This window comes from Gymnoscopelus microlampas (genome assembly GCF_963454915.1).
Source record: "Gymnoscopelus microlampas genome assembly, chromosome: 9".
NCBI lineage: Eukaryota > Metazoa > Chordata > Actinopteri > Myctophiformes > Myctophidae > Gymnoscopelus > Gymnoscopelus microlampas.
The window spans coordinates 10,899,934-10,925,310 of NC_139946.1; the positions used below are offsets into that span (position 1 = coordinate 10,899,934).

Here is a 25,377-nt window from a genome sequence, read left to right on the forward strand (position 1 = left end):
AAGTAGCTTCAGGCTGTCCAGAGCTAAATCTGTATTGTAATTTAATTTATTTGACTGATTACTGATTTTACTGTGTATCCATTGGAAGAAGAATACGCTTGCTTAAGGAGCAATGAAAAATACAGACTAGACCAGTAGTTCTCAACCTGTGGACTGGGGACCACTGGTGGGCCGAGAGGGTATTGCAAGTGGGCTCCCAAATAATTGGCAAAGCACTATAATTTTAATGATAATATAACATGAATTAATATCTAAAAAAGGGGAAAAAAAGTCATAGTATTCTTTTCTTTAAAAAGTGTGTTTCGCATGCGTTTTGCACAAGTTTAGCATGAGTCGGCTGCCGTGTTAAGTGGTCAGATGGGTGGGCCGGGAACGCTTTCATGATTTTCAAGCGGGCCCTGTTCCAGAACCACTGGACTAGACAACAAAGCGAGACTAACAAGACACATTCATATTATGAGAACAGAGATTCATCAGCTGCACTTTCTAAAATGCTCTACATTAGAAAGTATGTGTGGGCATGCTCTTTCTTTGTAAAGTTTAGCAATTCTGTTAACATTCACCTCCAGATTCTAAACAGTGTTTGATGTGGGGCCCTGTCGAGTTTTCAGTGTAATCAGACGGTGGTTCAGACGGTGGTTCTGTTACCCCATAGGAACAGGACCACCTGAAAGAGGCCTCAGACAGCGTCTATTGCAGGCCATTAAGATGATGTGGTCATTGAGTTAACCAGAGCTTGTAAGGCTTTATTTACGCTTGTGTGCCAGTGTCATGCATTGAAAATAGCAGATCTACATCAAGTGTAAGCAGAGCACAGGAAAGAGTCACCTACTACTGTGATCATTGTTGAACACAGACGATGACACATCAATGTGGCTTTGGGGCTATTAAGCATCTGTTTCCATATGTGATTTCGGTTAAACCTATACAGTCCGATCTGTCATCATGACTACTCCTGGAATGTCCGTTTTTCTCTCTCCGTTGGCTTGTTATCATTTTATTGTTATCATTTTCCTTTTGCCCTTAATAAACATGCATTTTGTGCAGTGATTGATGGTCATTTTATGACCACCACTATTGCTTTCCTTCTTTCTGCTGTGTTAAATGACTAAAGCAGCCAGTGTCCTCAGTCCTCATAGTCACCATAAAGCTGATGGGTTAACGGTAAGGGCCCTGTCCTACCTCTGCCAGCTCCTCCCTACCTCTAGCTACCCGGAATTTCCATTACTGCCCTGAGCTCCAGAAACTCCCATCATGAAACCTGTTCACTCTTTTTCTACTTTATGTTCTCCTCTTCTCCCTCGCTCCTCATCCTCCGATCCTACCAGCCCCCCCTTTTGTTTTCTCTTCACTGTTTTGAATGCAACCATTAACTATTAATGTTACTGGGGAGGCCCTGGAACCCCCTCAAGGACCCCTGGGGGTCCCCGGACCCCACTTTGAGAACCACTGATGACCAATGAAGAAGCAAATTACACATACCTGTGCTGAGTTGCCGGTTTATTTGTAGCCATTTAATTGTTTTAAAAACAATATTTAGTAGGCTGTTATAGCCTATACTTAATATATAATAAATAATAATATATAATATATAATTTCATAAATACAATTTCTTGTTTTCTGTAACTTGCCTGGATTTGTACTTGATTTGCGCAAGAGAGAAATGTCTACAATTATTTTTGGTCTAGCTCCATATGTACAATCTGATCCAGTCTCTGGTCAGACTGATCAATTTACCATAAATCCAGTCGCTTTTCAGGAATTCTGTTTCCTAAAATAATACAAAGCATTAAAACAGACGGTAGCCTACCTTTCAAGTCAATTTCTCCTTTTTTGTTTGCCAAACCAAAAAATAAACCCACATACCCATGGATCATGAACAGACCTGAAATCTCCTTGATTTATGCAATATATAAATGTTTCTAATAAATAGTGAAATGACTTTATTTCAGTGTTCTGGCTTAATGATTAACCAAAGTATATAGTAACGTCCCATGGTGTGCCATTGGACAAGTACTTCCCAGCATGGCTCGGGCGCACAAACTGACATTTATGTTTATTGTTGTATTATTCAGTTGGGAAATGAGTTATGAGTGTATGAGTGTGTGTGATTAATGTCAAGTTGTGTTTTATGTTAAATAATAATAGGGAGGTGAGAGAAAATGCTCATGGTGCCACGCTGCCTCTGCGACAAAGTACTCGAACTAGTCCATTGCTCGGTCAGAGATAAGAAGATAAGAAGATAAGAACTTTATTGATTCCGCGAGGGAAATCCAGTCACCAAAGGCAGCACAAAAGATACAGTTACAGGGCAAGACAAAGTACTGTAGAGTGGGCCACTTTGGGGTCTCCAAAATCATGTGACTACTTGGTTCTACTCGTGGGAGATGGCCTTGCTTCGCAGGCTCATGTGTGGTTATTCGACAGCTCTCGTATAAAGGGTGTCTCACTAAAACTTTGAAGCAAATCCACATCCATCACCTGTAGTCACCTGGCATAAAAGGGGCTCTGAGCAGCTTGAGCCATTCATTACTAAACTACAACATGAAGAGACCACCGCTGAAGAATTGATTGATTGATTATTCTTGCATATTGTTTTTATTAACGTTTTTCAGTTTTGTAGTCAGTGTAGTGTTGTTGTTAACTTGTTTCCCCCAAGATTTTTCCCTGAGTAAATTGTCAAATAACAGGAGTCTCCTGGTGAAAACAGGAGAGTTGGCAGGTATGACTTAGCCTTCAATTGAACCCTCCTCCTCAGGAGGAAGTGGTTTAAACCCAACCTTCGATTTCCTGCTTGTTGTTGCTCCTTAAAAGGCTGAAAACATAGGTTATGTGTGCCACTTATGTTCAGCAGCTCAGCTGGACGGTGATCACGATCATGATCACCCAACATAAGTTGGTCATTCTGGCATTTGTGCTGACTCTTGGCAGTCAAGGTAAGACACAGTGGAGTTTACTGAATGTCTCCCTGAATTCTTTTTTACATTGGGGTGACATGCACTCTCAGACTGCTGTGCATGCGGAACGGCAGTCCAGTTTTATTATTTTGCCTGAATGCAGTTAGTTGTTTGAATGCAGTTAGAAAACATGTTTTCTTTTACCTTATACTTGTGACCTCAAAGTGTACCTTTTCACAATGTTTCTTTTTCATCTCTTTAACAGCTCCTGCAGTGAACATCTATGGGGGCCATGAGGCGGTCCCACATAGCAGGCCCTACATGGTGATTTTAAAACGGCACTTCGACCAAGCCAAACCAAAATATTGTGATGGCTTTCTGCTGAATGAAGACTTCGTGATGACTGCAGCTCACTGTCAAGCAAGGTCAGTTCACATTCCGATTACCTACTGACAGGACGGCAAGGCATTCCTTTTTTTATGACTTATTTTATTGAAGATTTACACGATTTCACAGGTTATGGAACATAGTGCAGTGATAAGACGGCAAGGCATTCCTAATAATAAGATGTGACACATGGGCCCCCAACTGCATCTGCTTAAGTAGTATGAGCGTCCTTTTCTGAAGCAACCCCTCATCTTTGGGGTAGAAATGGCAGAAATGCCAAGTGGGCTTGAATTCTGCACTGCAGCAGATGTCACTAAGACAAAATTACATTATAACTGGGAGGGAATGGCATTTTACGTATGTTTTTGTCAGTGAAATGTTAAATGACTATGAATGTTATTTTAATTAGTGTATTTAGTTAACCACCCTGGCTGTTTTCAAAATAATTGAACAAATGTTTGGTTAGTGGTTTAGAGGTTAAGTGATTAACCATTTAAACCCCAGCATCCATACTGTGTGGAAAAGCCTCTAAGAAAATAGCTATTTTCAACCAAGATATTTAATGTAGAGTGAAAACAGAAAAGCCACTAGTATAGAGCCCCGAGGGACTCCGGTCAATGGGGTGTAAGTGGTTAAAATATTTCACCCAACATTTTGGTGATTAGAATCCTCTAGTATTCATACTAGTTTATACATGGGTGGCCAGATTTCCTGTAACATCAGCTTTATTGTACAGCTGTACTTATTTCATGATGTCAATTTGTATCGTTTCAGCTCCTATTCCGTTTGGCTGGGGGTTCACAACGTTCACAAAACGATTGAGCAGAAAATATCTGTGCAACAATCATTTCCACATAAAGACTACATTGCGACAAATCATAAAGTAGAGAATGACATAATGCTACTCAAGGTAAAAAATAAGTAAATAAATATTTTTTGTCATATTTGTGCTCTATCCATGTGTTTAGTAGAATAATACTTAAAGGGATATTTCACTTTCAAATAAAATAAACATGAAAAAAGTACAAACTTTTTTCATTTCTTTCTAATATATTTTGTTCATGTTTATTTTATTTGAAAGTGAAATACCCCTTTAAGCTGATACATTATTGATTAACTAAGGGAACATATTGACAATACACATTTGGAAGTAGTTGTAAGAACTGAAGGGTTCAGAAATGTTTTGGCTTTACTTTCTGTCCTTCCTGTCCATCCCTAAGTTGAGCGAGAAAGCCGTTCTCAACCAGCACGTGAGCGCCATTGGCCTTCCGGGCCCAGGAGATCGCACTCAGCCCCATGTGTGTCTGGTATCTGGCTGGGGTAGATCAGACAGGGCGCAGAAAAACGGGAATCCCAAGCTCATGGAGGTCAACGTGACACTCACTGTGGATGAGAGTTGGGCTGAGAAACATCTGTACTGCTCTGAGGGGGAAAAGGGACCAGGCCCAGTAAGTACTTAAGTAAAGTAAGTGGTTAAATTAGGTTCAAACACAACCCAGAACTGTTCTCAGTCTCACTGTATGTGTATGTGTGTGTGTGTGTGTGTGTGTGTGTATGTGTGTGTGTGTGTGTGTGTGTGTGTGTGTGTGTGTGTGTGTGTGTGTGTGTGTGTGTGTCTTACAGGGAGACTCAGGGGGTCCGCTGGTCTGCGAAGATGGCATGGCGCATGGGGTAGTGTCCTTCACCAAGGAAGTACCACACCAGCCCACAAACCAATTCTTCCATGCCTTCACCAAGATCGCTGACTACAATGAATGGATTTATGAGATCCTTGGAAATCATTTGAGATACAATTCTAAATAAACACTTCAAATGAAGTTGAAAATTATGCTTCAGGCCACTTAAGTTACAGTAGGCCTATGCTCAGTGATATTTTTTAAATAAAAAAAAGCAAAAGCAATTTCCTTGTACGCTCAGTTTTTAGAGGACTAAAACTTTGACTCAGTGATGTAGGAGCACTGTCTTTGCACTTTGACTGCTCATAATTCTGACACAGGCAATACCTGCTGTAACTATACCTCATCACACGATGATGTCGCATGCCAAAAATAGCAATCTACAAGCTTGCAGTGCATTGTGTGCTTGTAGATCCACTATTTTCAGCGCAGGACATAGTCATATGACAGAGTATAAATTAGGCATTACACATTGGATCTGTTGACGTTAAAAGAGAATTGAATGTTTTTAATTCCTGATTTTCTTTTATTCATATTCAATGAATTCATTGGAGTATTAAGACTTGAAGTAAGCCCAATTCAAAATCATTTGAAAGCTTTCAACTCAAACATATTTTAATGTTGCTATTGCTTTTCTTTGTAGATAAAGCCACATGCTAAACCAGATGCATTTTTTAAATCACACAGCAAAATGTGATTAGGTCTTTGCCAAGGTAAATGTAATTGTAAACACGTTGGTCTTTCATATTTAATCTCATTCTACAATACAAAACATGCAAGTCTACTGTATAGTGTCTAAAAAAAGGCATTCCAGATTTATGCATTAAGTAAATTAAATAAATACCTAACGCTACTTCTGATTCTCAATAATTAATCATTTCGTGCAGGGGTTTTAAACTGATTGTGAACCAGCCAGGGACCACCATCCTGACACATAATCAATAATAATAGTCTGTCTATTTATGGCTATTCAGTGGTGGACAGGGACAGTCTCGTGTCATTTACTGCCTCAATTCTTCATTTTCTGACCACAATGCAGGAAACAAGTCCCAGTACTTTGTTTGTGTTATCCTTTCTTTTAGCCTTAATGTCTGACTGTATCACATGCTGTTTACATTTTTGACTAAATAAAGTATTCAATCAACCAACCTTGCCCTGTACTACTTCAGGGCCAGTATGAGAAAAGCACACGCACGCACGCACGCACACACACACACACACACACACACACACACACACAATGTAGTTGCACAAAGTAAAAACTAAACAAAACAAAAAACATATTGCTTTTACTGTAGGCCTAAACTTGGGGAGTTATGCCTGCCAACTCACCCAGGACTTCACAAGGGATTGTATTTAATACATTCTTGACAGAGTCTATGAATCTTGATGAGCTGATCCTCTTCTGTAGCCTATAAGCTAGTTATTTTGGAATTGAAGCACAAGCCTCCTCAAATGACCACTGGTAATTATGTCTTTCAGTGAGTGGAATCACAATCATACATATCCTAACAGTTGTGGTCTAAGTTTCTCAAAAATAAAATCATGACGAATTGACCATGCATTACTGAATGCATGGTCAGAGACCACATTCAATACCATCAAGGACCACCAGTGGTCCACAGACCAGCAGTTGAAAACCCCTGATTTTGTGGTTTCCTAAAAAAGGTCAAGTCAAAACTTAAGACAACACTGCCACCTTGTGGGGAAAATGCAAAACTGTTCCAAGATCCACATTGGTTACTAAGCCTTATATACCTTAAATATTGTATTTTTTTTTTAAACAGTCAAGGACAATACCCATCGCAAGTTGATGTCATTTATCCATGTGTGGTCCAGCTCTATAGAATGCATGTGCAAATAAAACATTGATTTGATATTAAAAGGAGTAGTTCACCCAAAAAAATACTTATTTTCTATCAATTACACACATGAAGCTTTGCATTCATGGAGATTTTGTTTTTGTCGCATTCCTAAGCTAATAATTTGATGACCGGGTCATCGGTCAGTAGGAGTCTCCGAAGGTAATCAAATTGGCTTAGAATGCGATTTCTTTTAAAAATCTCCATGAATTCAAGGCTTCAAGGGGTGTGTAATAGATAGAAAATAAATCATTTTTTGGGTGAACTACTCCCTTTAAGTATTGCGTTGTTTTTTATTTGCACATGCACTCAATAGTGATAGACCACACATGGGCAAATGACATCAACTTGCAGCAAGCATTGTCCCTCTTGAGTAAAAGATGAACCATTTCTAAAATAAATACAATACTTTTATTTGAGTAATTAATTATAATGTATTAAGGCATATAAGGCTTATTAACCAGGGATCCTTTAAGATTCAGTAAAAACGGCATCCGATCTATTCTGTGTACATCATTGTCAAAAAATGTTGCTAGGACCCCAGGAGGAGTAGATGCATAATTGCCAAAGTGAATACAAATAAACATTGAATATATTATACTTGGACTTAAGAATCACTGTTAGGAGTGGGGGATTCTCATGAGGGTTAAGATTTGTGTTTTTGTCAACCTTCCGATTTGGTCCTGGACAAGATACTACGCAGTATTATTTTGACAAAAAGGATTTAAATTATAGTGTGGTTGCTTGAACGCACAGAGCTATAAAATTAAGGCAGGGGCAGACATATGTAAAGGCTTTTTTTATTTTTGAAAAATACAAACATGAAATCATACGTTTTGAAAAAAATAATAAAATCAGATGAGAATAATACCAGTCAACTCTTTTATTGTCAGAATACCTTGAAAACGTAAGGCAGTTTGCTTTTCCTAACTCAGTGTTTAAAAACTTTTGGGTTTCACCTGATTTAAAAAAAGAAAACAACTTCCTTTGTCCATAAAGTCACTGAAATCAGACAAGGAAGCCTACAATAGTCAATTGAGCAAGTGACCTATGACCTGAATTAATGTGGATACTGAATGTGTATTTACTAGAATATGTCATACAGTATTTGTTTTTCTTCATATTCTGTTTTTCCTTAGACAGAATGTGCAAACAAGGACGGCAATGAAATCCCTTTTCTGCAGGCTCACCATCATAGAGTGCACAGCAGCAGCAAACTACAGAACACAACCATTCTCAAGTGAAGATACATTCTCTGCCTTCTAGACTGTCTCTGTATGCATATGTGCCTGCAGATCTTAAAGTGAGGCAAAGCACACTTAGCGTAGCATCAAATCAAACGTTACCTTCAGCTCAGTTACAAAATAAGAAGGCTTGATGGAAAAAACAAAACCCAAAAAACAAGTTATCAAAATCAAAAACTTGGAAAAGGACCAGTAAGGATGGCTCACAGTGCAAGCTATCCCTCCCCTGAACTTATCCAGGACTGCTCTTACTAATTGGTTCAAATTTTTTTTTTCTTAAATGTTTGGGTACAGCAGGCTCTGCACTAGAGTAAGACTCCGTTTAGGTCCACTGTCATCAGAAAACTGGCCCTCGACGAGGTGTGATATGGGCGTTACCTACACAACAGACATCTCATGGCAGTCTACCAACCGCCATCATCACCTAAAGAGAGGAAAGGGGGGAGCAAGAAAAACTGATTACAAGGACTTCATAGCAAGCAGATTGGGCATCTTTCTTGTTGATGACCTAATAATGTGGTTGTGCGTTGGGCTTTTTTTCTGGTAGCAAATGCCTGGAAGATTAAGTTTAACTCATAATTATACATACCGGTAAGATGTTGAGTAAAACTTAAGTTTACCAGTATCAGTGTCATGTTTTCAATTGTTGCTTTAGTTTGTATAGGTTGCACATATATGGATGCTTTTGCATCTGGTCATCACGGTCACTTGGTGCAGAAACTTTGCTCAGGGACATTTAAACCGTTGACCTACTGATTACCAGACGGCCTCTCTACCCACTAAGCTAGGCCGCCCTGTTCAAAGAAGGAAAGTCCTTTGATTAATGTGGAGGTCCAGGGAATTGGACCCGCAGCCAGTGTGGAGGAAGGAGGTCCTACATGATCTGGAAGGGGGGGGTGGGGGTGGGGGGGTGGAGACATCATTCTAATCTAGGCTGACATCAATTTGAGGAAATCATTTTTACTTTACCTTTTTAAAAATGTCCAATATAGGTTTCAAATAACCATTTGTTCAATTCAACCACAGGACTATGCCAGCCTTACGATGAAGCCATTCCAGCTAAGAGAAATGAAGACTCCATCTATGAACAGAAGCCCAATTAAATGGTCTGAATCCATTCAGCTGGTGACTGGATGTGGCTGTCCAGGCACCGGATTGGCCGCCTATTTGCTCACTAATGGCGTCAAGCTCTATTAAGAAGCCTCACCATAGCTATCATTGCTGTCTCTGTACGAACCTCCTGAGCGGTCTCCATATCCTCCTCCTTGCGCTCTGTACAAATAAAAACAAAGAAGGAAAGATGTCATTTTTTAAAGAAAGGAACTGAAGATTAAGCCAGTCAACCACATTTTGTTATGGCTCTGCTTTTCAGCCATTGGGCATAGGTGCTCAACTAACTGCTTAGCATTCTATGGCCATGTTCAAGATAGGAAAAAAAGTGCAGTGGCTCAATTCTCGATGACTAATGTGTGTTGGATAGCTACCAGGAGGACGAGGCTTCTACAACAGAGACAGGTGAACAAGGAATTACGAACAGAACATATTCTAACCTATACTATTGTCAGCTCAGAGTACTAGCTTTGTACCAGTACGCTATTTTTGCTTCCTGTGGAGCAGGTTGAACGTGAGATTTGACGGAAAGCTGACGGCACTGGTTATACTGGTAATGTATTTCTTTTTCTTCTAGGAGTGATCACCTGTCTCTGTTGTAGTAGCCTCGCTCCTGGTAGCTACCTCCACTTCTGTTGTCGTACCTTCCACCGCCGCCGCCGCCGCCTCCTCCGCCACCACCATAGCTACGGTCACCACCTAAAATGAGGAGCATCGTCAGTTTGCATATAACAACAATGTAATACCTAATCTATAGCTAAACAAACAGTTACAACTACAACCAAAAAAGAAAAAAAGTAGTCCATCGGACAGTATTCAGATACTTTGCACGCACCAATTCAACACAAAATTGAGAGCAATGGCAGGCTCACAACAGATTCAGTAGTCAAGTAAGACAGCCATTTATTCACTCCACATACAGTGGAGAGTGAAGGAGAACTTGGGATTAAGACCTTGACGGAGCAGATAATAACTTGCCTTGCGAGAAGCCACGTCCACCGCGTCCTCCGCCGCCTCGGCCCCTGCCACCGAAATACCCGCCTCCTCCACCTCCTCTTCCGCCGCCAGGGCCTCCACGGAAGCCTCCGCCTGAACGACCACCGCCGCCAGATTTGCCAGCCTGGTCCACACGGATCTGCCTGCCGTCCAGAGACTAGGGAAGACCAGAGATTGGAAAATGTATGTGTGTGTGTGTGTGTTAAAGAATGAAATTAGTGGATAAACAGTGAGAAAGACACAAAATACACATTATTCATACTATTCAAGGAAGCAGGTTTCAAGGAGTATGCATTAGATGGGCATAAACTGAATCTCTAGGAAAATCAAGAGAGCAGAAACTTCTGTAGGCCATTTGTTAATGCAACCTGTGATTGAGTTGGATGTTTTTACCTTGCCATTCATAGCCATCATGGCATCCTTGGCATCATCTGGGTTGTCAAACGTGACAAAACCAAAGCCTCGGGACCGATGAGTTTCCCTGTCTTTGATGACTACGACTGAAAAAGGAAAAATCGAAAGAATGTGTTATGATTGATTTAATACTTTATTAGCAGTTTTAAAAAAAACTAAGCACAGTAAAGTACAGTTCAATACACGGTCTGCTAAGAGGATTATACCCAAGAAAGCCAATGGCTTGTTTCCATTGGGGTCCTTTGTACTCAATTCATAGAAACATGTAATGACAGACAAATATACACTACTATGCTATGTGTTTCAGCTTACTTTACAAATTAATATAACTCATAACCCCGTTCATTTACAGCTTTATTTCACCAATCAGAGTAAATTTATTTTTAACTTACCCTCAGCTATTTGCCCATATTTGGCGAACACATCCTCCAGAGATTGTTCCGTGGTGTCAAAGCTGAGTCCACCCACAAAGAGCTTCCCTTCGTCCGAAGACATGATGATTCCTGGTCAACCTGTCGCCAAAAACGACATTTCAAATATTGAGTTCCATGTCTACATAAATACAGCGTATTGGCGCTCAGATCAGCAGCAGCATGAAGCTAGGACGGTGCTCGATGCCCGCCTGACGCTACAGTAGTGCAGCCCACATGCGCTAGGCCCACTGTTGCCATGTCGGCTTATTATAAGCGACTTTGTGGTTCTTTTTTTATTAAGTTGCTTGTAAATATTGCGGGTTGCGTTTTTTTTTAAATATGTTTTTAAAGTGTCCTTGCTTATTCAGGCTAACTTCCATTTTACTTTTTGAACCAATAGTTCTCAAATATTTTCATTTAGGCGTTTTGTGGCCAGGGGGCATTTTGTATTAGAATGTTTCAGAAAACACTCAATTTATTCAACATTTTAAAATGCAAGATTTGTTTTAAATGGCATATCTACAAGCTCACAACGCTTCGCATCGCGAGCTTATAAATCTGCTATTTTCAAATTGCCGACAAGTGCTCAGGTGGCCTAGTTGCTTCTTTCTCTCGCTAAACCTGGCAACACTGGCTAGGCCTAAGATCCAGCCCCTATTGTTCTGTCAAACGGTAAGATTCAGCGAGGACCAATTCAGACCCAACGTCTTATCAACTACATCACACAACATCACTAGAACGAGATAACCCGAGTAGGGTAAATGTTTAACTAAGGTGGCGCAATACGACGGTAAATATTTACAAGAGATATAGTAATGCTGGCCACCGACCGTTACCATTAGCATTTAGCGGCTAAAATGCTAAATGCTGCTTACACAACGAGGATGCTAACGCTCGTGCGTGGCCTCCGTCTTGTCGTCGGGCATTATGACCTGCGTATAAGATTCCTTCAAAAACGGTATTCGGCTTCAGTCTCGGTTCGGTCTCTTAAATACTCAAATATAAACTGCAAGAATGCACTTACCAGATAGAATTATGAGGACAAATTACCGGAGGAAAAACCCCGTTGAACCAGCATGCAACCTGCAGCAGAGACGAAAGACGGAGAGAGGAAGCGTACACACTGAAGCCCCGCCCACCTAATTGGATTATGACGCGTCCGAGTCGGTTTTAATTATCATTAATATGTATTTGCGTCTTAAGTTGTACTCTATTATCTCTGTGCTGACTTAGTTGCAACTGACATTCAACCACCTCAGTCCATGTCTTACTTCGTCGCGGAATACAATTCACTGTAAATTGTACATTTAAATCTTAACCACTTAAACCCCATGCAGCATCGGTATTGTGGGGAAAGCTTTCGCTGAAAATAGCAGATCGACAAGCTCACCACATGCATTGTGAGCTTGTTGATCGGTTGATTTTCAGCTAAAGCTTTTTCCCCACAAGAACAGAAAATACACTCGTATTGAGCCCTGAGGCACTCCGGTTACCCATATGGGGTTTAAGTGGTTAAACAAGTTATACATCGCTCTACCTCACAACATCATTTTGGCATTCGATACTTTTTCATGGTTAAATTCAGTCCTGTATTTTTCATTGAGGTACTCCTCAATGGTAAGTCATCAGGCATGGAGTGAAAAACAAAGACAGTGTCTCATTCACCTCGCAGCGTTTCCCAGCATAGCAGTGTGGGAATTCAACTGGTGACCTTCCAGACTGGAAGTTCCAGTTACACACAGTTCCAGCAACAAACTCGCTTCTCTAATTCAGAATTCGAACCACAAGCTTCCTTTTACTGAGCATATCATCTGGCTCCCGTCCCTGGATAATAATATAGTATTGTATTCTTGTCAATTCACCCCCCTCTCTCCCCAAACATTTATACTACACAAGCGGCACTAGAGACATCTTTTTATTTCATATTTTTGTTTATTTTGTTTTTCAATTGAGAAGGGAAAGTGAACAGATATGACTGGTTGCAGATAGGAGATGGCACAAACACACATCTCTAGGTGTGTTTATTATTTATGTTACTCAACATAATTCCTTCACAATCAAATGGCTCAGACATTCATAACAGCATCTGACAAGTCATGAAAGCATAGATTAATTCAATTCCCATAATTTAATAGTCGTTAAATAGTTGTTTGGCATTTGTATTGTTCATGGGGCCTATGATTTAAATTGGCACTGGCCATTATGGCCAAAACATGTTTTTCTTATTGGGTTTTTCAATAGTTCAATAGTCCCCAAACAAACTATAGGGTCCTTTGAAATCCCCCACCGAATTACAGAATTATTTCCTCAAATTCAATTCCTTCTCTTATTTTTTTCCTATTGTAATTATGTTTAGTGTAAGAAAGTTAACTACAATAATACCAGAAAACACAATGGCATTTTGATATAACCAACCTCGATTCATGAACATAATTGATACCGTACGGCCCTTAATTTAACCGTTAGCGTTAATGCTGTGTTAATTACTTTTAGAGGTTAGCTTATTTGTTGCTGGTCACTTGCACATTTGTCCCCGTCTCATACTTGCATGTTTAAGCCCGATTTAAACGTATTTATTGCTGGTCACTTGAACATTCGTCCCTGTCCAATACCTGCATGTTTAAGCCCGATTTATACTTATTTGTTGCTGGTCACTTGAACATTTGTCCCTGTCCCATACCTACCTGCATGTTGAAGCCCGATTTATACTTAGTCGTGCACTGGTGTCACATGCCAAATAGCTGATCTACAAGCTTACAATGCTCACAATCCATTGTAGATATGCCAATTTCTGCAGGTGCATGATTATAGTGCACTCCCATATGCAAAGGCACGCAGAGAACGGGATTTCAGCTAACGAGTGATGGATGGCCAAGTGACCAATCATTTTCACTGATTAAATTGCAATTTCGTCCCAATCTCAAAATTCCATTCACATCCATTTTAATGTCCAATTATTATTATTTTTCCATAAAAAATAATATTTATCCATATTTTCTACAAAGTACACATCAGCACATGGAGTTCTGCAATTGTTTTGTTTCTATAATAATAATAAGGTGGCTAAGTGTACAGTTGCAAGGCTTGCACAGTACACATGTACAGTAATTTTGTAGTCACATTTTCTGTGAATGCTTTTATCCCAATTGTCTAACATTGTTTTTAAGTTTAGAGCAGTAGCATGGTTTCAATGTCATTTGAGTGTATAGATTTTCTGTTCTTTTTGCCTGATTTGCTTTAGGATAGCCTACATAACTCATAGAAAGTTATCTAAGAAAGGATCACCAGCACTCACTTTGTCCTTTTATGATTTCTTGTTTATCTAGTCAAATGCCTCGGCACTGCAGATCATACACAACGGACGTTTTGGCCCGCAGGCCTTCCTCAGTGTGAATATTCACGCAGAGAAAGGCCTGCAGGCCAAAACATCCGGGCATTTGACTAAATAAACAAGAAATCCTAAAAATAGGACCAAGTGAGTGCTGGTGATCCTTCCTAAGATACTATTTCTGCCAGAACCGTGAACCCGATACACGTGAACTATGTGAACTATGAACTACTCTTCTGATGAGTGCTCGCCACTCTCTTTTATCAAGTTAGCCTGCATAACTCCACTGTTTATCTCTGCACAATTATTTATGTAGGCTACTACTACCTCCAAAATGGAGCACAATAAAATAACATTTAGTTCCATTCATTCATTCATTTGTTCACCCACCTCACTGGGGGTATACCGGTATTGGCCAGCCCTCATTCCTCCTTCACAGGAATTTGGTTTACTGTCACGTGAAGCCTAAGGTAATTAAGTATACCCATACCCAAAAAAGACACCAACACAGCTGGTCTTCTCAAGTGCTCATCTTTATGCCTTCAGCTTTTCAAGCCTTGATGGGTGGACCTCGGGGCAGTTTCATGTCATCCTATGTGCAATCTGTAATGAAGAGATATATTCGGGCAGTTATGAAACAAGCAGTTATTCAACAATCAAAGATGTGTGTAAGCATACATTTTCAGCATTTTGGTTTAATTTAATCAAATTCTGCATCTCTTAAGTCTCCCTACAAACAGAAACATCTCTCAATTTTGGCAGACCAGTTAAACAAAACCAATTATTTTTTACTTCACATTTTAGCAGACCTTATTCTGCCATATAATCTGTATTTTAAGTGAAATAAGTAAGTGCTACATAACCATAAACTACAGTGTCTAATTATGCTTTTTTGTATTATTAGTTTAACATGAAAACCTACCGTGGCCAAGGATGTACAAGGGGGACAAAGGCATTGCAGTAAGACGGTAGAAAGGAGTCATCCAAGACTTAACCTGATTAAATGACAAGAAAGAGCAGTTAGTTTTAAGGACGCCCCTATTCAAGTGAACATATTAGCATACACAGCATGCAGTTTAAATTTAATTATTAATCTACATTCAGTACAAAGTAAAAACTAATATTCAAGAGTTAATTAACATTTAACAGGAATAAAACTATCGTTTCAAGACTCTGAAACAAGACAAACTCAGTTCACTGAGGTGATACATTGGCAATACATGTGAGTGCAATCTACACTTTATGAAGACGACAACTTTTCAATCAAAAGGAAAACCATAAAAAAAAAACGTTTCAGGCGAGTTTCAGAGGTCAGGAGTTGTGGAAATCTGGAGTTTACACCAGTGGTATTTGGGGAAATAGTAATGCAATGTTCCAAAGCTCCGTGTTGAATTTAGAGGCTCTATCTAGAGGCTCTAACGGGCCCAAAAAGACAAGATAGGCTACTGGACGATGTCATTTATTTAGGAATTGGGCAGTACCACCAAGGCCTGAGGAGAACAACGCTGTTTGGACAAAGTGGAGAGAGGTAGATAGGAGACAGGATGGGACATCAAAATGAGAACTGGTTTGAGGGATGCGAACAGGAGAGCAAAATTGTTACCTCACATTACTGGCCTATCTCCAATTATGAACTAGCCAAGAGAGCAGCTTTCGCCAGAGACCAGAGGGTTCACGTGTCGTTAGGCCCAACACTTCATTCTCCAAGGTCTTTGATGATTTCCAAAACGATAGCGGCCAGAGCTCTTGGGTGTAATGAAGCATTATAACAAAACCAGCAACAGTAGCACCACGAGGACATTTCAGTCTGTCTGTCTGTGTAACACATCCCTGCAACCCACCCTCTATACCTCCCTACAACAACCTACCATTTATACCCAATCTAGACTTAGCAGACCTCATCTTGGAAGACCATCTAACAGCCTTTAAAAAACTAAACCAAACGAAAACAAAGTTACCTTATTGTCTAACAGCAACTATATCCAGACACCCTTAACACAAAACATACTCCTGTACATTAGCCATCTGTCCTGTTCTTGCAAGATAAGCTTTTTTTCCTTCTTTTTCTCCCACTATATTCTGATAGAGTATTACATTTAATTTGGTCCAGTTTGGTTTTAGGCACAAGAAATCAGAACATTTTCATCTGGTAGTTTTAATAGGGCTACATGAAGCCAGTATAAAGAAAACAAAAATATCAGTACATAGAGAGCACATTTCTTGATGCAACACTTTTAAGACGGCAGTCCTAAGATCCGCCCGAATGTTGCCAGCTGCAGCAATTTTTTATCAATACCTAGTCCTTTTGAAGGGGCTAGAAAGTACTGTTTGATTTTACTTAATTTTGAATATACATGTATTTTTAAGATGAGCTAGGTCACATGTTAAGATATCTCCTCGTTTCATAACCACAGCACTGTCTATCGCATTGCAGAATTGGATGGCAAAAGACAAACAATGGTTCTGTCCAAAGCATTCCAAATATACAGTTGTAACAGCTTTAAGCATCTAAATGATTCAGATGCATTATTGATAAATAAATGTTTACCAATATTACCCAGAACTGTTGACTGTCTAGAATTGTTTAACAGTAGCATGTGCTGCCAGATACTGCAACACTTCCTTCTCAAATAGTATCAGGAAGCAATTAAAACAATTGGGGATTTCATCTGTACAACTCTACATGGAGAGATCTGACTCAAGTCTCTCTGAAGCCAACTGTAAATAGAGGTGGGGTGTCTAAAATGGATAAAATAAATAAATTAAATAAAACTAAATAAAATTTGGATAAGGCAAGTTAACTTATATTACATAGACGTCAAATAATTCTTACAGCTGAAAATAATTCACAAGCTTGAATGTTAGCCAGCCATGAAGTTGGAACAACCGAACAAGTTGATTAATTAAAGTGATATTTCACTTTCAAACATGTTTGGGGTCATTTTAATGTCTAATCGGGCTTTTGTGAGCACCCCAGACAGTTTCAAGTTGCTTGATTCAGTATTTAGAATTTGATAGTCATTTTATCTGACACACCCCCTATATTTTTGGGGGAAAGTAAAAAATAAATAAATACCAGAACCAAGGACAGGTGTTTTCAATTAATCTAACATGGTTAAAATGGAGTTTAAAGTTACAACGGGTTTGTATAAGAAAGGGGGCATGTCTGGTAAAACTCAAATATCTAAATACTGAATCAAGCAAAAACAAAAACTGTCTGGGGTTCTCACAAAAGCCTGCGTAGACATTAAAATGACACCAAACATGTTTGAAAGTGAAATATCCCTTAAAATAGGAAGAAGAACAACCAAATATGAAACTTACTCATTGAATAGGTAGATTTATCTCAGAATATACCACCCAATAACCTTTATAACAAGGTGGCTTTAGATACAGTTTGGTGAGAAAGCTTTCAGCACAGCTGCATCTCAAAAATCATGTTACTACAAAGAATTAATGGTCAAGTATGTATATCAGCTCTTCAAGTTGTTCAAATGCGTTTTGATGAGTTTTAATTTATTTCACTTCACGATCTAGCCCCTTTAACAAGATAGCTATTTGCCTATATAATGGCCGTTTACACATTTGCTGAAAATCAGAACTTCGTTCCATTTAGCATTCCATCCTTGCTACGCTTAAGCATTGAATTGCAGAGCTGAAAGAACATTGGCATAGACCTTGATGGTATATTCACAGCAGGTCAGGTTTACACAGAAGGGTTTGCAGAATTTTGAACACAGTATTATTTTGGTTCAATTCCAGGGTTACACAAACCATGTTGTTATTGATATTATGGCTTTGATTTGTCATAATTGGGGCTTAATTTGATATAAAAGCTAGCAGGCCATGTTGAGCAGCACCAGAGATCTCACCAAGTGATTCAGCAAAACAGTTTCCATTGCAAAAAAGGCATCTCCATTTCAAATCAATTTCAGATTGTTGCCCAGTGTATAGTCATTTTAAACCAGGAAGAAAATATTAAACAAATGGAATTAGGACCCTACACAAAAACATCCTAGTACTTGAAAACACTTATGGACAAATTCCAGGGTAGGAAAAAAAAACACTCCCAAAACTTTTGCAAGGGATTAGTCACTCAAGTCTGTATAATAACATATCGTACCATAAATCAGAGAGGGGGGAAAAATACGAGGAAAAAAAAAAGTCTTCGAAGAAATCTTTACAAAAACAGCCAGTGGTAGTGCCGATCTTGCAATCAGGATGTTTTTTGTTTTTACTCGTTCGAGGCTGAGGACAAGAAGTAGGCACAAACATAAAGACACTGAAGCAGCATTTGGACATTTTTCCACAGAACACTCAAATCTTATGACCTACATGTTTTGCACTGATGCTCTTGCATACCATGAAAAAAAGGTGATCTCATAGCAATACGGAAGCTTTGAATTGACTGATAGTGTGCTTTTCAACTGTCCAAAAAGGGGGAAACTTGTGAGGGAAATGACCGCTGGACCATTTCCTTTTCTAATAGGTAGATGGAAGACTTAGAAGAGTAGGTTGAGTATGTTTAACATGTTACCCAAGAAGACAAGTTTTCTGTAACAGTTTTACTCAGCGTTGGTGAGGACCTTTCATACAGTTTTACTCCGTCCAGAGGTTAAATTGGGCTAGAGATAAGCTGGGCTCCACATCCTTCAATCCAAATTCTTGCATATAGTTAAAAAGGTCATCCGTCCAATAACAGTTCATCAATAGCAGACATATTAGTAATTTTCATGAACTTCAGGTCAGTTTCCCGAGCAACATTTACATTGCATCCGTAACGTCAGGCTATGGGGTCTAGTCTACCTCATTTAGAACTCCAGTCGATCCTGTGAGGTCAAGTTAAGCAAAGCTTTCAGACGTCGGTCTCTGAACGCCAAATGTTGGTGTGAAAGTAACAGTGTTCACAAAACAACTAAAGTTATGGTACAGCAGTGTCCATTGAAGATAGACTGTAGTCAGGTCGAATTTTGATCTACCGCAAAATATGCAGTAGTTAATCAAACTCCTCAGAACTCAGCCTAAGTGTAAATAGTATTAATCAAGATTAACAGGAACCATTGCTCCTTTTAGCACAAAATAGCCTGTATACCTTCTGCTAGTTGGTCATCTAAAACTGTCTACACCCACCTATGGATGAGGGTTCCCCTCTTGACAAATTTAACCCCTGCAGTCCAGTGGGTGAAAATTACATAAGAACCTACTACATTGCGACATTACGACATTGTTGTGATACTCACCATAGCTGTCGTAGCTGTCTCTGTATGATCCTCCCGAGCGCTCACCATATCCTCCCCGACTCCTGCGACACAGAACATTTGTATAATTAGACCACTTTTTATCCTGCCCCAGTCAAGTTTGATTTGGGGTTGCTTTACTTTGGTGATTACTGCTGAATTTTAGCTGCTACAAAAGATGACCAATTGAGAGCACCACATTTTCAGCTGACATTCCTCATGGTTCTCAAAGATAAATAATTATCCGCACTCAGCTATACATGCTCTCACACTCAACTGCAACTTTATTGAAGGTACAACGTTCATCAGGCACCTAGAGCGGCGTGCCGATAATTATTCTTTTTCTTGAACTTTTTATCCTGCCCCAGTCAAGTTTGTTTTTGTGCTTGCTTTACTTTGGACTGTATACCCCATGGTTCTCACCTACTATCCTTGTATCCACCACCTCCACCGCCTCTCCTGTATCCTCCTCCAGACCCATAACTCTTCTCTTCACCACCACCGTAGCTTCGGCTGCCACCACTATAGCCTCTGTCTCCACCAAATCCTCTATCTCCGCTATAGCTGCGGTCTCCATAGCTCCGGTCACTATATCCCCCACCACCTAGAGTGACATGAAAAGAAAAAGGGGAAGGTTTGAGGTTGGTGAAGCTTTGTTTTATTGTGTGTGTTTCTGGCACCATCCATTACGATTTTAGTTTGACTTCATAGCAAGAGCTGAACACAAGACCATGACTATACTTCAAAAGAAGTACAGGGCCTTCTCTGTAGCTGCCCCCTCCCTCAGGAATGCACTCCCCAAACATGTCAGAGACGACCCCTCCCCCCCACCTTCAAAACCGCCCTGAAAACCCACCTGTTCAGTGTCCCATTTCCGAGTTGACTTGTGTTTTATTACTTTTAATACTTTTGCTTATCTGAGTTTTTCCTAATACAGTTGTTCTCTTTCTTTTGTTCTCTCCCCTGGCCCCCACACACATGTAAAGCTTCTTTGAGTACTTAGAAAAGCGCTATATAAACTTCAGATATTATTATTAATTAATGTTGCAGCCCTAACAGAGTGTTACGTTTCTGTTTGGTACGGTCACCATTCTGAAGATAGACCGAAGAAGTCGAAGCAAAATACTATGGAATTGAGCAACAACTAAATGTACTAGTTTCAGTGTAGCAAAATACTATGGAATTGAGCAACAACTAAATGTACTAGTTTCAGTGTACTAGACAGTCAATATGTTGCACAGACATCTGTTCAGGGAGCTGCAGTTTCGTTGCTTTTTGCGGGAACATACAGGCAAATCCTGTTCTAGACTGTTTTTTGCCTACGGCCGTAACGAAAAGTTACGCGGCTGCATTTTTGTGAAACCACAAGAGCACACAGTAGAATCTTAAGTGTTCACTTATCCATTGGTTAACCTTTTTTAGTTGAATTCACTGATACACAGGATTTTACAGTGTATCATAGGCCAAACCGTTTAGGGGTTTATCTAAATGACAAAACCGGGGATGGCTTAAAGGGATATTTCACTTTCAAACATGTTTGTGGTCATTTTAAAATCTACTCTAGGTTTTGTGAGCACCCCAAACTGTTTTTAAGTTGCTTGATTCAGTATTTAGATTAATTACATTAATTTGATCAGACAGGCCCCTTCCTATACAAACCCATTGTCACTGTCAATTGTCAAACATTCTAACGATGATGGATTCATCGAAAACACCCGTTCTTGGTTCTGGTGACTGATATTGTCCTTCTAAAACGTGAGGGGCCTGTATATTTTTCATCCCACCCCCCAAAAAAAATTAAGTAATTGAAAAAACACAGCCCCTCACGCATTAGAAGGCCAATATCACCAGAACAAAGGACGGGTGTATTCGATGAATCTATCATGATTCAAATAGAGTTTGAAGTTACAATGGGTTTATATAGGAAGGGGGCGTGTCTGATAAAAAATGAATATCAAATATCGAAATACTGAATCAAGAAACTTAAAAACTGTCTGGGGTGCTCACAAAAGCCTAAGTAGACGATAAAATGACGTTAAAATATCCCTTTAAGAGCCGACAGCGGAACGACCCACCTTGCAACGGTCAGACCTTACCTGCCGAAAAAAAAACACCTACCTCTTGATCTGCCCCCTCTGGAGAATCCTCCTCCTCCACCACCACCACCACCACCTCGGCCCCAAGAGGAACCACCTCGGAAGCCGCCTCTACCTCCTCCAGGCTTCCCAGCCTCATCCACACGGATTGGCTTTCCATCAACAGTCTGAGAGGACAAGATAACACAAGCACAAGTGTTAGGAAGACCGAGTCATGATTTTACCCCTAATACGCCTGAAATCAAATTATGAATTGCTTAACACCACTGTGACTTTATTTCATTTCGTGTTGGGCTCGTCTTAATTAACTCTCCAAATAATTTACGGTAAAACATCAACCACAACAATAACCACTTAAAATTTTAACCACCACTCACTTTTCCATTCATGCCCAGCAATGCGTCTTTGGCATCTTCAGGGTTTTCAAATGTCACAAAACCAAATCCCCTGGACCTGTTTGACTCACGATCTCTCACGACATCAACTAAAAAGACACAACATGTTAATCCAAGCGACTGTCAGTATTCAAGAATTATTGTCACATACTGTCAACAATGGAAATGTGGGCCAACCACCAGCATACCTTTGGTAATGGTTCCATACTTGGAAAACGCCTCTTCGAGAGAAGTTTCATCCGTTCCAAAACTCAGTCCACCAACGAACAGCTTTCCTTCGTCAGACATCTTGGGTGATAATCTAAAATTGGATTTGCTTTAAAATCACAATCTTTCCAAACAAATTCCTTTATTATTGAACAACACCAGTGTTGTCTGGGCAATGTTAAAGGTAGGGTAAGTGATTTTTTTTTGTTAAAAAGGTTAAAGTACTATATTCTGATAGTAATCATTGCTACAGAGCGTTTGTGGGGTCATAGAGGTCTCTCCAGCTCTTTAGTAAACAGAATATAGTGTGACAGGTAAGTGACACATTTTAAGCCAATCAGGAGAGAGCACTGAAAATGCATTTTCTGTTTAATAAAGAGCTGGAGAGACATGGGAGACTCCTTTTACTGAACACACACTCTATAGCAATGAGAACTATCAAAATATAGAGCTATTTAACACTTATTTTAACCAAAGTAAATCACTTACCCTACCTTTAAGTTATGACATAAAGCAACAGTTGAAGATAAAATGACAGGCGTTCAGCTACATAAAATGCAGTGGTGGAAGTAACTAAGTACATTTACTTAAGTACAATTTTGAGGTACATTTAGTATTTCCACATTTTTATACTTATACCTTTACTCCACTTGATCTCAGAGCCAAACGTACTTTTACTCCATTACAATTATTTTTTTAAACTTTAATTACTAGTTACTCTGTAGATTATTTTGATTATTATGTTTATACAAAACATACATTAACCACTGCAGCCCTATTTAAACTCTGGCTATTTGAAAATAGCTGAGGTTGTAGATCGGCTATTTTCAAAAGTTTTTTTTTAATACATTTTAGACATATGATAACTTCTGCATAACGAGTATGTTTTACTTTTGATACTGTTAGTATATTTTGATGCCAATACTTTTGTACTTTTACTTAAAGGTAGGGTAAGTGATATTTTTTGGTTAAAACAAAAAGTATTTTGTTAAAAGGTTAAAATACTATATTCTGATAGTAATCATTGCTACAGAGTGTTTTTTCAGTAACAGGAGTCTCCATGTCTCTCCAGCTCTTTAATAAACAGAAAATACATTTTTCGGTAGGAGTCAAAATCTCAGCCAATCAGGAGAAAGTACCCATTTTTAAGCTTAATTTGTATAGTGTTCCAGTTCCAATTTTGTCCGCTCATTTCTTAGTGTCATCACTTCCAATTTCACTTGTTTAATCTATATCCTGATTGAGTTCTGTCCTGGTTGGATAAAATTGGAAATGAAACTTAAACTGAAACGAAAATGTATTTTCTGTTTTATAAAGAGGTGGAGAGACATGGAGACTCCTAATACTGAACACTCTATAACAATGAGTACTATCAGAATATAGAGCTATTTAACACTTATTTTAACCAAAGCAAATCACTTACCCTACCTTTAAGTACATTTTACCTGTAAATAGTAATTATTTCTACATTGGAGTATTGATACTTTACTTAGTAAAAATGTGAGTACATTGTTTTAGTTTCTACCTAGCTGGCTATGGAGGAGATGCCAGTGGTGGACAAAGTACTCACATTTTTCCGGAATTCAAAATGTACTGAGTAAAGGAGTACTTGAGTAAATGTACTGACTGAGTAAAGGAGTACTTGAGTAAATGTACTTAGTTACTTTCCACCACTGGGAGATGCTAACGTCAGTCATCATAATGTTATCTCACCACTTCTTTCACTACATTGACGACGGTGTTCTTGACTAAAAACAGTGTGAAACAGAACAGGCGTACATTAACATTAACTCTGGATGATGTGTCATGTTTAGAACTCATGTTTTAAACTGTGCTGGTAACAATAATGCTATGTGGCTAAAATGAGCCAGCGAATAGTTTGGTTGCTTTTACAACACCGCACGTGTCGGCTGGAACACAGCAAGGAAGCAGCAACACGGTTTGACATCTATATCTTAAAAATGTTAATAACATTACTTTTAGCTTACGTTACCGAAGGTTTGGCTCGTCAAGACGGTCGGTCGGATCCAAATAAACACTTCTAAAATGGCGTCTCTGGCTAAAGCTAGCGGAGCTTTGATTGGCGTCCCTCCCATAGAGTTGGTCCCTCCCCTCCCTGTGTTTCCCTTTGAGTGGCTTGCTGGGTAGTGTGAGGAAGTCACCGGGCCAGGCTTTCCGCAGTACCCGTGGGTTCCTATTTGCTGCTCAGTGCTCGTATCCGGTCTAGAGCCCGCCTACTGTATCCGGTAAACACATTATGCCCACAAGAGGCCGTTTCCGTATCCGCTCTAGACTGGGTCTTCCTGCATGACCGTTGATTGATTGCTTGATTGATTGATGAATACTATATTAACAGTTAGGGGGGAAAAGCACAGGAAAGTACAGTTCAATACAAGGGCTGCTAGAAGGATTATATACAAGAAAGGCTATGGCTTGTTTCCTTTGTACTTCAGTATTGAGTATTGAGTAACTCAATTCATCGAAACAGTTAATGACAGACAGATTGATATACAATAACAATACTATGCAAAAACATAGGGGGGCATGACTTTTTACAGGGGCCAGTTCCGAATTGCAGCCACCTATAAGTGCTCTTTTAGGGCGGTTTTGAAGGAAAGTTAGGATTCACACTTTTGTATGACTGTTGATTTGTGGAGCTCCCTCTGGTGTTGTGATTGTGGACGTCTTTGAAGTAGTTTGACAGGTACATGGATGACCTGTCTCTAAAGCAGTGGTTCTCAACCTGTAAGAAAGAGGCAAAAATTGTGGAAATAGCCGATCTACAAGCTCACAACACCTCGCGAAGCAAAGAGGCATTTTCTCAATATTTATCTGTGGAACTGAAAATTGAATGCCTCAACTCCTACATCAAGTGCTTGTCAGGGTGGGGGGTGACGGGTCCCCAGTTACTTCAAATAGGATCATTTTGGGGGGTCAAGGTCTGAAAAGGTTGAGAACCACTGTTCTAAAGTGTGGCCCTTTGGTGCGGCTGGGTTACCTTTACCTTGCACAGAATTATGCCAATGTGCTGGAACGTTGGCAGTGGCACACTCAAATCACTACTAGATAGTAGCCTAATGAATAAGAAGATGTAGAGTGTAAAATAAATAAGAAG

General features: G+C 39.5%; 3 protein-coding genes across 15 annotated transcripts; 1 reads left to right on the top strand and 2 right to left on the bottom strand.

Annotated features, from left to right (window-relative positions):
- Window positions 1–2,807: 2,807 nt before the first annotated feature.
- Window positions 2,808–5,184, top strand: LOC311051958 (granzyme-like protein 1). Its single transcript, XM_084066696.1, has 5 exons — window positions 2,808–2,936; window positions 3,163–3,322; window positions 4,059–4,194; window positions 4,505–4,732; window positions 4,908–5,184. The coding sequence occupies exons 1-5, from the start codon at window positions 2,831–2,833 to the stop codon at window positions 5,085–5,087; spliced, it is 810 nt and encodes a 269-aa protein (XP_083922822.1). The 5' UTR covers window positions 2,808–2,830; the 3' UTR covers window positions 5,088–5,184.
- A 2,422-nt stretch (window positions 5,185–7,606) lies between these two features.
- On the bottom strand, window positions 7,607–12,163 carry LOC311051887 (RNA-binding protein 3-like). Of its 4 annotated transcripts, none has more exons than XM_084066599.1 (7): window positions 12,024–12,163; window positions 10,979–11,098; window positions 10,566–10,672; window positions 10,155–10,329; window positions 9,764–9,875; window positions 9,274–9,338; window positions 7,607–8,490 (listed from the first exon to the last, which is right to left on the bottom strand). In XM_084066599.1, exons 2-7 carry the CDS (start codon window positions 11,079–11,081, stop codon window positions 8,471–8,473), a joined length of 582 nt encoding a protein of 193 aa, XP_083922725.1. In that variant the 5' UTR covers window positions 11,082–11,098; window positions 12,024–12,163; the 3' UTR covers window positions 7,607–8,470. The 4 variants fall into 4 exon arrangements, with proteins under 4 accessions (XP_083922725.1, XP_083922727.1, XP_083922726.1 ...); XM_084066601.1 differs by having other exon boundaries at window positions 9,821–9,875; window positions 12,024–12,162; XM_084066600.1 differs by having other exon boundaries at window positions 9,304–9,338; window positions 12,024–12,162.
- A 142-nt stretch (window positions 12,164–12,305) lies between these two features.
- On the bottom strand, window positions 12,306–24,368 carry LOC311051886 (cold-inducible RNA-binding protein-like). 10 transcript variants are annotated; one of them, XR_014601439.1, is made up of 9 exons: window positions 24,251–24,368; window positions 22,244–22,356; window positions 22,038–22,144; window positions 21,683–21,827; window positions 19,988–20,168; window positions 19,568–19,632; window positions 15,250–15,322; window positions 13,721–14,930; window positions 12,306–13,635 (listed from the first exon to the last, which is right to left on the bottom strand). XR_014601439.1 is itself a non-coding variant. In XM_084066594.1 (7 exons), exons 2-7 carry the CDS (start codon window positions 22,043–22,045, stop codon window positions 14,920–14,922), a joined length of 483 nt encoding a protein of 160 aa, XP_083922720.1. In that variant the 5' UTR covers window positions 22,046–22,144; window positions 22,244–22,277; the 3' UTR covers window positions 12,306–14,919. The 10 variants fall into 10 exon arrangements, 6 of the variants coding, with proteins under 6 accessions (XP_083922720.1, XP_083922724.1, XP_083922719.1 ...); XR_014601440.1 differs by having other exon boundaries at window positions 12,306–14,930; XR_014601441.1 differs by having other exon boundaries at window positions 12,825–14,930; window positions 19,568–19,629.
- Window positions 24,369–25,377: the final 1,009 nt, after the last annotated feature.